This window comes from Podarcis raffonei, chromosome 2, assembly GCF_027172205.1.
Source record: "Podarcis raffonei isolate rPodRaf1 chromosome 2, rPodRaf1.pri, whole genome shotgun sequence".
In the NCBI taxonomy this organism is placed as follows: Eukaryota; Metazoa; Chordata; class Lepidosauria; order Squamata; family Lacertidae; genus Podarcis; species Podarcis raffonei.
Genome location: NC_070603.1, coordinates 52,381,341 through 52,392,315, shown reverse-complemented (window position 1 = coordinate 52,392,315; position 10,975 = coordinate 52,381,341). Strand labels below are relative to the sequence as shown.

General features: G+C 43.7%; 1 protein-coding gene across 1 annotated transcript; it reads left to right on the top strand.

Annotated features, from left to right (window-relative positions):
- Positions 1-7,093: 7,093 nt before the first annotated feature.
- On the top strand, positions 7,094-10,700 carry DUSP1 (dual specificity phosphatase 1). Its single transcript, XM_053376610.1, has 4 exons — positions 7,094-8,079; positions 8,403-8,551; positions 8,826-9,045; positions 9,604-10,700. Exons 1-4 carry the CDS (start codon positions 7,710-7,712, stop codon positions 9,972-9,974), a joined length of 1,110 nt encoding a protein of 369 aa, XP_053232585.1. The 5' UTR covers positions 7,094-7,709; the 3' UTR covers positions 9,975-10,700.
- Positions 10,701-10,975: the final 275 nt, after the last annotated feature.

Below are 10,975 nucleotides of genomic sequence, written 5' to 3'. Positions count from 1 at the left end.
TTTTTTGTATGTTTACACCGGGTTCCACTAACTGGAGCACACACACACACACACACACGTGTACATAAACATACTGAATTATCATATTATTTACTGGCCAATATGCCTGTCAAATGTATAACAAAGGTGGGGGAAGCAAGACTCAAAATGAAGCACGCACACACACAGATTCTTGATTTTTATATATGCCTGTACTTATGCTCTAAAAAAGTATCCACTACTATGCCTCCCACTTTGTTCCACTGTGTGTGTGTGTGTGTGTGTGTGTGTGTGTGTGTGTGTGTTAAAAAAAGACTGATTCTTTGAATTACAACAAGTTAACTTTGGATTTCCTGGCTTTTGTAAAGCCAGGAAGGAAGTCCAACCCAAGTGTAAGTTCACTGGAGTTATTTAAATGTGACTTTAACCTTGCAACCCATAGCTTTTTCATACCTTGCCTTCTTTCAGCTTTTTTTTTTTTTTTAAAAAGATCTTTACAAAATGAATCAATATGTAAAGGGTACTTCCAGACAGCGTTTTATTCTGGCATTGCAAGTTTTTCACACTGTATGCAAGTTTTTCACACTGTCTACACGATATAATTGTCATCAAAACGCCTCTACTTTGCAATGTGTGCATGCTTATTAGCACTTTTGGGGGATGGAAAGTTCATCCTGAGCATAGTTATCAGTTTGTCATGTACTCCCTCTTCTGTCTGCTCCTCACCTGAGCACAACCTGGCTAAAGGCACATCAGAAATTCCGGTTTGGATGAGCTCTTCTCTCAATAGCTCAGCATATGTCAGAGATTTTTTTAAAAAAATAATAATAATAATACAGAGGTTTTGCACAATACCTAATTATCATAATTTTGGAATGGAGACGTATCAGTCTTGCACGTTAAAAAAACAAACACCCTTGGAGACAACTGCTGTTTCCCTCCCCACCCCCCAAAAAGCACAACCCTCCTTTTTTACCCATTTTGAACCATGATAATGAAGGGCTGGCAACAATTGTTCTTGTCCATTTCTGAATTTGTTTAAAAGGTGTGTATAGGTTAAGAAATACCTATGTACATCTCTAGAACAAGAAAAGGTAGTGGGGGAGCGGGGGGGTGGAGAGCAGGGGCCAGAAAACTGGGTGAAATTCAACGTTTAGCTAAATGGGGTATGCAATGTAAGTCAGGAAAGAGAGCTATTTGCACAACAGGACTTCTCCCCTTGTCCTCTCCCTGAACCCCCTGCATGCCCCCGAACCAATTCTTGGTGTCCCCCCCAACCCTTCAGAGCCAGTTTAGGGGGTGGGGGTGCATGACGAAGGAGGAAAGCATTCCATTACACAAGTGAATATTTCATGTACTCAACAACTTAGCTGAATCCTGCCCACTGCATGGAAATATTGTGTCAAGGACTGTCCACTGGTGTGGATGGGAAACCACATAATACCAATGAAGAAACTAAGACTAAAAACAGAATGTGTGGATGCTCATGGGTTGTACACACTGAAAAATCAGATCTGAGCAACCTGTTGTCAACATGAGCCAACATATGGGTAACTCCCAAAGTGAATAAATATTATGAGACTGGCTCAACCTTCCTCACATACTTCTCCCTAAACCCATGATGGTGTGAGAAATTAGAACAAAAACTCTCTTTTTACCGTATTGGTTTAGTAGAGCCAGCATGAACTCCCCATTTTTTGTGTTATTAGCTTATGTGTTCAATAACACAGAAACAAGGAGTGGTACTACAGTAACCCCACCGCTTATAGTAGCATGTGTGAGAACTTTCCCAGCATCCACAACTCATCAAAAATGCATTATTTTAGGGGAAATTGCTTCTCCAAAATGTATATATTAGGCAAAGCTGCATATAATTGTTTTATTATACTGCAGATCTATTCAAAGCAACCCATAAACATTAACACTGGAAAAATGAGAAGCTGAATGAAACTGAAATTAACAGATTTGCCCATCCCTGTGGAGGACAGACAACTGGAGAATGACACCATGTTTTCAGGGATGATAACTACCCTTTGGCCCATGCTCTGTTTAAGCTCTCATTTCTCTGGTCACAACAGAAGGATGTTGTCTTTCTGCTCTTTCCTGGACAGAGGCACTTCAGAACGCAGGTGGGGATATCACATACTTCAGTGTTCCTCTAAACCAAACACTACATACGATATACATTAAAAAAAGCAGATACCAGTTGTCTCTCCTGACCTTGACCCTCTCACATGCTGGCATTTTCGTTGGGAAGGGCTGCCCCCCATAACAGAATGCTCCAACATTTCCCACTGTCACCTGCAATCTGAAGTGGTAAGGTCCAAGACCTGTTTTGCTACCTCAGCCCTTGTTTAGGTAGGCCATTTAGGTGGGCTGAAGGGTGGGTTTCAGTTTGTGCTTATGACAGACCACTCGGGGATCTGCTTTGCCCTGGCCATGCTTCAGTCTGAGCTGTTGCTCTGAATCGAAAATAAGCTGGCAATGTTCCTAAGGGTTATATAAACTGGCCTCCTTTGAGAGATGGCAAGTGGGAGGTTTTCCACAGTGAAGACAATCAGCTATGTGTAGCAACTTCAGGATTTATGCCCACTGTTTCAAATTGGTTTTGGAGTAAATCCTTCATTAGCTGAAGGTTAATAATCCTTGGGATTGTGAATAGTTTTCTCAAAGAGCTCTGTGTAGGCAGAATTAATATGGAGGAACTGCAGAAGCCCATGCTTCCAACAGCCTTCTTGATTAAAAAGCCATTTGTGATACGTGGGAAAGTCAGAGTGTGTCACCCGCTTGAGTTCATAATGAGCAGTTTTCCAAGGATCGTGGTTAATGAGCATGAATTGCCCTCTGAAAATGATTGAATTCTCAGAAATGTCTTCCCTAAAGGGTTGATCAAACACCCAGTAACATTAGATTGGTTTAAATCAGGGGTGGGGAACCTTAGGTCCAAATACAGCCCTCCAAACTTCTCTCTCTGGCTCATGGGACTCTTCATAGGCCACACCCCTTCTCCCCAAACCACACCCCTCACTGGCCTGGCTTCACATCTTCCTTGAGTATTTTTGCCTGGCTAGAATATGTCCTTAAACTTTGGTAATGCCTCTTGAGTGTCTAGATGGAAGACATAAGGGGTATGTGTGTGTGTTGAAACTAGCCTACTGTGCAAAAGTAAAATTTACATTCATTTTTCCACCTGTGTTTGCCTCTAGCCCCACCTACCACTACCATGCGGCCTCTGGAAGATTGTACAGAAGGGAATGTGGCCCTCAGACTGGGAAAAGGTTCCTAACACCAAATTTAAACATACAAAATATCTATGCAAGTGAAAGTGACAGGGTTACTGATCAGTTAGGATACTCCTGCAGGTATGTTTTCAGTCTTTGTCCTGAATCCCATGATTCCTGGTGTTGTTATAAGAACAACAATAATTAATATATAAATAGAAATGAAAAAGTGTTAGCCTGCCCATGTTTATTTCTGAGAAAACAAAATCTGGATTGGCATTGAGTCTAGAGTTTTGGCACTGAAACTGCTGAATGAAGACAATTACACAATCAGTTCTAGCAGCCTGCCAATTTGCATGCTTACCAGAGGAGTAAGTTTGCTTGATCTATTCCAAACCATCTGAAGTCTTACAAATAAATTCATAAAACTATCAGCACTGTTGAAATCAGAAAGTGTATTTTTAGTCCTCACATTCTCAACACACATATTTGTGACCAAAGTGTGGCTAAAAGCCCAAAAGTCAAAAGGAAAACTAAAACGGAAAATTATCAACTGCATAGAAGATTCTGGAAGTGTATAGAGACTGGAAAACAGACATATTGCTGCCTGCTTATATCAGTAATGGTGTGATGAAAATGTTTTCAGTCAAGAGAGAGCAGTCCATTTTTTGTGGTCAGCATGGGTGCGTGTGGGAAGATTCCTCTGTCTGAAGGAGCATTCAGAAGTTGATAAAAGTTCTGGAACATTCTAGAAAAGTGTGGCAATGACACAAGAATCCAAAGCAATTTTTTGAGCATTCTCACAAATTTGGGGGAAAGACACTGGAACAGAAAGCAATACCTCTAGAGATTAAAAGAAAGAAAACAAACTAAAAGTTGTAAAAGTTGATAATTATATTGAGAAAGAAAACAAAAAGTGAGGAAGCAGAGGAAATGCAAAAAGAGAGCAAGACTGAGAGAGCCGTGAGAATTCCTTTTATTGAAATTTGCTTGTGATGCAATATAAACAGAATCTTCAGAAATTATTGAGTGAAGACATAGTTCAATTGGTTAGGACAAGGTGCTCTGTTGAAAGGGCACAAAGGGGGATTTGAACCACTCCATTGCCAGTTACTTAGCATTCAAGGCTTGTGGGTTTGTTAAAAAAGCAGGGCTATTGTTACTTCCCATTACATTCTGGGAAACACTAATTAGTGAATAAGCATTCCTCACTAGATATGGTTCCTCATTTGAAAGCCCTGAACTGAGTCTAAATTATATGAATAATCTGGTGGGTATACACATATAAGGTAAACTGTTAACCACAGTATTATTAAGTCAGTGTTGGTGCAGATATAGCTCAAAATTATAATTGTTCTTCTGTAAAATATCAAAAATCTGTTCTTGCCAAAAGCCACCAAAAAGCTTTTGTGTCATTTTTACACCGGTTTTGGCGCAATTGGCCATTTTAAAAAAAAACAGATGCATGAAGCTCCTTCTCATTAGAGCGCTTTTGAAAATATTCAGGTCCACACAGAGAGTGGTACATTGGGGCAATCCAAGAATTCTCCTAAATTATTACATTGGGTATGGATGAAATGGTTGTAATCCTCCTAAGGAAGTAAGCCCCACTGAACACAGCAGAGTATACTTCCAAGTAAACATGGGTAGGATCAAACTCTAGAGCTCATTGAACTGAAGGTGCTTCTAGGTGACCTGCTTATTGAACTTTCATCCTAATTTGTTTAAGAAGTGACCTATCCATCTTGCTTGGAGTTAATGTTTTCTCCACTTTTTCATGGGTGAGGGGACACATTTTGTCTAGATTAACATCCTGTTATGTTATAAGAAACCATCTGTTTTCTATTAGATTTTCATCTTTTGGTGATTTATAAAGCTGCACGCTGTGCCGTAATGCATGGAATCTTGGAGCAAAAGAAATAGAAAGGTTTGGGGCATATAGTATAGACTAGACGACTCCCAAAAAGGAAATAACATATCTCTTCAATTTGGGGTTTTATTGGACTGGATTAATACATTTTTAACTTCATTGTCATTTGTGTGCTGGAAATCTTTATATAGACATTTTGCCTGAAATTTGTTAAGGCCAATGGCTTGCAGAATAAGCCTGATAAAGAGCATGGTAACTAGCCAGTAGGCAGCATAACTCAGTGGTTGCTGAAGGACTGTGTGCATGTGTTTGTTTGTTTGTTGTGTGCATGCAATAGTAGAATTGGGAATAGGAGCACAGCTAACTATATTTCAGCACTTTGTTTCAGTGTTCATATCCAACATGTTACATAGTGCTTTAAAAAATGCAGAGCTTTCATCAAGATTTCTACTGTATTATATAAGCAATCTCGTTATAAGTGTGCAGCCTTTTTAGAAGGGGTGTGACTCCATGAGGAAGAACCAAGGAAACATTGTGTCCCCATTCCAGACAAATTTAGACTGCAATCCTGTGCCTGGGAGTAAGCCTCATTGAACTCAATGGAACTGACTTTTGACTAGACATATATAGGATTGCATAGTTAGTTGGGCCTAGGTTTCATTTAAATTCATGGGTCACCAGTTAGTCACAATTGACTTGACCCATATATTGCAATGGCTCATCAGCATGGCTTTCTCTGGATCGGAACCCCTGAGAACAATCACAAAATTAGACAGTGACTTTGAGAAGCATTGTTTTGGCTTTATACTCTATCTACAGAAGTTGTTAAGAATAAACCCCAGAAGGGTGTAATGAATGAACTCCTCAACTCCTAGATATGCAGATTGGGATGCTGGGTGTGATCCTGCACTTCCTTTTTCCAGATTGCTCCCTTTGGCATTTTTCAAAAGCACTAAATTACTTGTTACGTGTACACATTATGTAATACGTATGTTTGTGTTCTCCCAAAGATGGGTCAGCCCTGTTGAAACAGAAAACAATCCTTTTATCAGCTCAAGCACCAAGCAAAATAGTGTTTATGTTGTCTTCAAAACATAAGCATTCCAAATGGTGTCACTTAGCCATCTGTGCTGTTTTGCTTCACAGACAGAAACACCCTCCCCAAAGCAACTGCTAGACCAAACTCAGCTAAATGTGATTTTAAAATATGCATCTTTGCAGTTGATTTAAAAGGGGTGAAATGCTCATGGTACCTAATGGAAGTGCTTGATTGTGTTGATGTAGGTAAAACGTTGACATGTCTGCATCAGATCTTTCATAATCACAGAATGCAGTCTCCTGTCCTTTTCCATAATACTGTAGATCAAACACCAAGCTTGCAGTCTTCCCTTTCCCTCATGAAGGACACTGCCAGACTGCCACACTTTTGTTTGACTCTCATCCTGTGCCCAACAAGGGTGCACCTTTATAACCCACCACACAAATACAGGTACATTGCCGTAAAGAGCACTAGCTAAATAGCTCTCTAACAAATCCCAAAGCTTGTGCTGTTTTTTTTATTGTTCCAGAGGGATGTTTATTGTAGGATGGATGCGTGCTGCTCACGCAAGGGCACTGTTATATCTAAATGGCACCACGAAGCCAGTTTTAAACGGCAAGAAAACAGCAAAGACTTGACGGTGGCGTCGTACAACCTCCGCTCAAACGAGGGCGATTGCTCGTCTGGAAGCGACGGGGGAACCTCCGCTGGCCATAACAGAGAAGCTCTGCTAGCGGCTATGCCCTCTCTGGCAACTAAGAGAGATTTAATTCCTGCCAGCAGAGGGCAATGGCGGGGCCCAGAGAGGTCTATCGACACCCCACTTTCCCCATACAGTATTCCAAGTCTAGATAGCAGCAAAGAATATGAATGAATCTGGAATGTGTCCTGAGCGCGCTTCTGGGTTTGTAAGCCGTTTCCTTTTCTTCCAGCACATCGTGTGCCCTTTCCTCACCGCTGCTGAAGGCCAGGCTCTGGCTGGCAGAAGCCCGGGAGGAGCGAGGCGGCAGCGCGCGCGGCGTTGCATCAGTCGGCTTCCTGCAGGAGCGGGGAGGGCTCTGGGCATGCGGACATTCAAAGTGACTTTGCCGTTCGGGCTGCTCGATGACGCGAGCGCTCGCGGGATGGGAGTGTCTGTCTGGCTCCCCGCCGAAGTGACGTCTTCCCAGGCACCGCGGGTCATGTGACCGGGGCCCATTCACAAAAAAAGCCGAAGCAGCAAACCGCGGCTGGCGCTATATAAGGCGAGGCTGCGCCGCTGGTCCAGCAAGGAAACTGCAACAGACAAGCAACGAGCAGCAGCTGCCCCGCAACGGAGGCTGCCAACACAAGAGAAAGAGCAAAGCCCAAGCTAGCGGCTCTGTCGTCTTTGCCATCTCCACGTTCAACGATCCAGACGTTTTTACTTTTGGGAACCGGGGTGGGAGTTACGGACCCCCGCGAACAAGGAACAAGAGAGGCAGCTTTTGTTTGGCAAGAAGCGCTGCCGCGGTTCGAGACGAGCTCGGCGGGACTAAACAAAGAGGCGCCCGGGGAACAGAGACAAAAGCGGCTGCCCAGCGCCCTTTCGCCCACCGCGCTGCCTGCCCTGCCCCGAGCGATGGTCAACATGCAAGTGTGCGCCCTGGACTGCGAGACGCTCCGCGAGCTCCTCCAGGATCGCTGCGTGCAGTGCCTGGTGCTGGACTGCCGCTCCTTCTTCTCCTTCAACTCCTCGCACATCGGCGGCTCCTGCAACGTCCGCCTGAGCACCATCGTCCGGCGGAGAGCCAAGGGGGCCATGGGCCTCGAGCACATCCTGCCCAACGAAGAGGCGCGCGCCCGGCTGCAGAAGGGGCTCTACCACGCCGTCGTGCTCCTCGACGAGCGCAGCGCCGACCTGGAGGCGCCCAAGAGGGACAGCACCCTCCTGCTGGCCCTCAACACCCTCTGCCGGGAAGCCCGGGACACCCGCGTCTGCTTTCTCAGGGGTGAGTTAAAAGGCTTCACACACAGAGAGAGGGAGGTCGCCTTCCTCAAGGCGCCCTCTGCCCTGCCAATCCACCTCCCCTGGGCTTCAAAAGTCCGTAAGCCAAAGGCCCACCGGGTAAACGGAATTAAGAGCAATACGTAGTAATAATAACAGAGATTGACAAATAGCCTAGGGCAGTTGCATTGTTTTAACAGAGGGGCTTATAGGAGCGGCCACTGGGCTGTCAATGGAGTTTTACCTCCCCTTCCTACCCCACCCCCAGCTGCTTAGAGTTTGTTCCTCGGACAATATTAACCTCTTTTCTTCTTTATTTTCTTCTAGGAGGATATGATGCCTTCTCGTCTGCCTGCCCTGAGTTGTGCACCAAACCATCTGCTCCCAAGGGCCTGACTCTGCCGCTCAGCGCAAACAATGTGCCTGGCAGCGCAGATTCAAACTGCAGCTCCTGTGGGACTCCTCTCTATGATCAGGTCAGTTGGGGAGAATCCATGAATCACTTGCTTTTTTTTTTAAATTACACTTGCTTTTAAAATTATTTTATTTTATTTTAATTACCATTTGGACTTTTCAAAAATTCCTGGAATGGAAAGACACAAATGTGTGTATAAAAATATTCCTTTTGGAAATACAAGGCATTCAAGGCAAAACGAATGTTTCATTATAACACAACAACTTTATCAAAGTGTGGAGCCTATTTTTGCCGTGGGATTAACAGACTGTGTTTCTTTGTCTCCTTTATTTTAGGGTGGTCCAGTGGAGATCCTACCTTTCCTGTATCTAGGCAGCGCCTATCATGCTTCCAGGAAAGATATGTTGGATGCTTTGGGGATCACAGCCTTGATCAACGTTTCTGCCAATTGCCCAAACCATTTTGAGGGACACTATCAGTACAAAAGCATCCCTGTGGAGGACAACCACAAAGCTGACATCAGCTGCTGGTTTAACGAAGCAATTGACTTCATAGGTAAATGAGTCCTCTCTCTCTCTCTCTCTCTCTCTCTCTCTCTCTCTCTCCCCCCCACTCCCTACATATTGAGTTTATAGTATCCCTTGGGTGCCAGCACCTTAGCAGACACTTCCAGCATCCTTTAAATTTGAGATGCAGGGTATTTCCTTGGGGATCAAAATAGCACCGGCTGAAATAAATCTGTAGCTACGATGGTGCTTGGGCTTCTTTTAGAAGATAGCATTGTGAAATCCCAAAAAGCATACTAGACTAGTCATTGGATCCACTAGCATGGGTGTTGGAAGGATCAGCTGGTAATCTGAACCAGTCTCATGCTGACAGAATTTTCTAGCAAGCTTTAGTGGCCACAATTGGAATAGGTGATTATAATCAAGTTGAAACAGAACATCCATATTGGGTTATTTGCACACCTTCATTTGTGCATCCAGCTCCATTCCCAGCTGTGTGACGTATTGCTATAGCTGGTTAGGCAAGATGGCCCCTCAAGCACAGAGAGTGAAAAGCAGCTTTGCAGGAAGACTCTTGCTAATGTTGATGTTTTGCTTGCTCCTTCAGACTCTGTTAAAAACGACGGTGGGCGAGTATTTGTTCACTGTCAGGCTGGCATCTCCCGCTCAGCAACCATCTGCCTTGCTTACCTTATGAGGACCAACCGAGTCAAACTGGATGAAGCTTTTGAGTTTGTGAAGCAGAGGAGAAGCATCATCTCCCCCAACTTCAGCTTCATGGGGCAACTGCTGCAATTTGAGTCCCAGGTCCTTGCTCCAAATTGCTCGGCAGAGGCTGGGAGCCCGGCAATGTCTGCACTGGACAGAGGAACATCCACTACAACGGTCTTTAACTTCCCCGTCTCCATCCCTGTCCACTCTGCTTCCAGCGCACTAAGCTACCTTCAGAGCCCCATCACCACCTCTCCGAGCTGCTGAAAAGCAGGTGCAGGTGGGCCCTGTACACAAAGACTTGATGCCCTTTGCTGTTACCTGAAAAGTGCAATAACTTTGAGGGCAGGTCTGTTAGCTTGCACCAGACTCCTCTCATTGCAGTTACAGAGCAATACAAGATCCACCAGCTCAGAGCAGCATCTCTTGACTCCAGAAAGCCAGGTTCTTTCTGCTAGATCTTGCCGAGATGCATTTTTGACCAATGTTTGGATGCTGCCTACAAAGGAGAAAAAGCATGCAGGACATTTGCTTTCTACTCCTGAAATAATTCCTCTTTTACAGTTTTTCTGTTTGTCAGTCTGTTTCAGTAGCAAATCTGAAAGTGTTCTCATTCCTGGGTGTGCTAGGCTGCAGTCGAACTGTCCCCTTGTACAAGGATGTCCAGATATTTATTTATTTTTTACAGTGTAATTGCTTTGTGTGCGTTCTGCCTTTCAAGTCTGAAGTTTCATTTTCTTTTTGAAAGAAACAAACAAAATACCTCAGTATTTTTTGGGTACTGTAATCCTGTAAATTGATCTTAAGAACTGTATTCCGAAGCACTGACATTGAAAGCACAAAGGAGTGTTTGTGTTTTTGGGTTGCCAACAGTTACATGTTTTGCTGATTTATTTATGATGTGAAATAATATATTTCTTCTTATCAAAAGAAGAACATGGGTTTTGTTATGATTGTGCCTTTTTATACAAACCAAATAAATTATGACATTTCTATTGAAGAAAATATTAATTCTTTTATAGATCCTTCCCCCACTCCCTTTTCATAATATGCTGAAAAATTGCAATGGTAAGTATGTGAAGTCCAGAAAGCAGACATCTCCTTTGTACTAGCCCTGGGCTCCATAGGACTTATTGCAGGGTCCCTAATGGTGCCGTAGAAGAAGCCAAGCCCCACTACAAAGTCATTTGCCAAAATCCAGTAAGCACCACATGTAGGATCTACCCTCTTGTGCTGTACAAATGGCTATTGCAGTTGAGAGAAACATA

Excerpts from the sequence above, each read along its gene's own strand:
- DUSP1 (XM_053376610.1), top strand. The coding sequence starts at position 7,710 with ATGGTCAACATGCAAGTGTGCGCCCTGGACTGCGAGACGCTCCGCGAG. Across the intron at positions 8,080-8,402 it reads CCGCGTCTGCTTTCTCAGGG|GAGGATATGATGCCTTCTCG; the intron begins GTGAGTTAAAAG and ends ATTTTCTTCTAG. Across the intron at positions 9,046-9,603 it reads CGAAGCAATTGACTTCATAG|ACTCTGTTAAAAACGACGGT; the intron begins GTAAATGAGTCC and ends TTGCTCCTTCAG.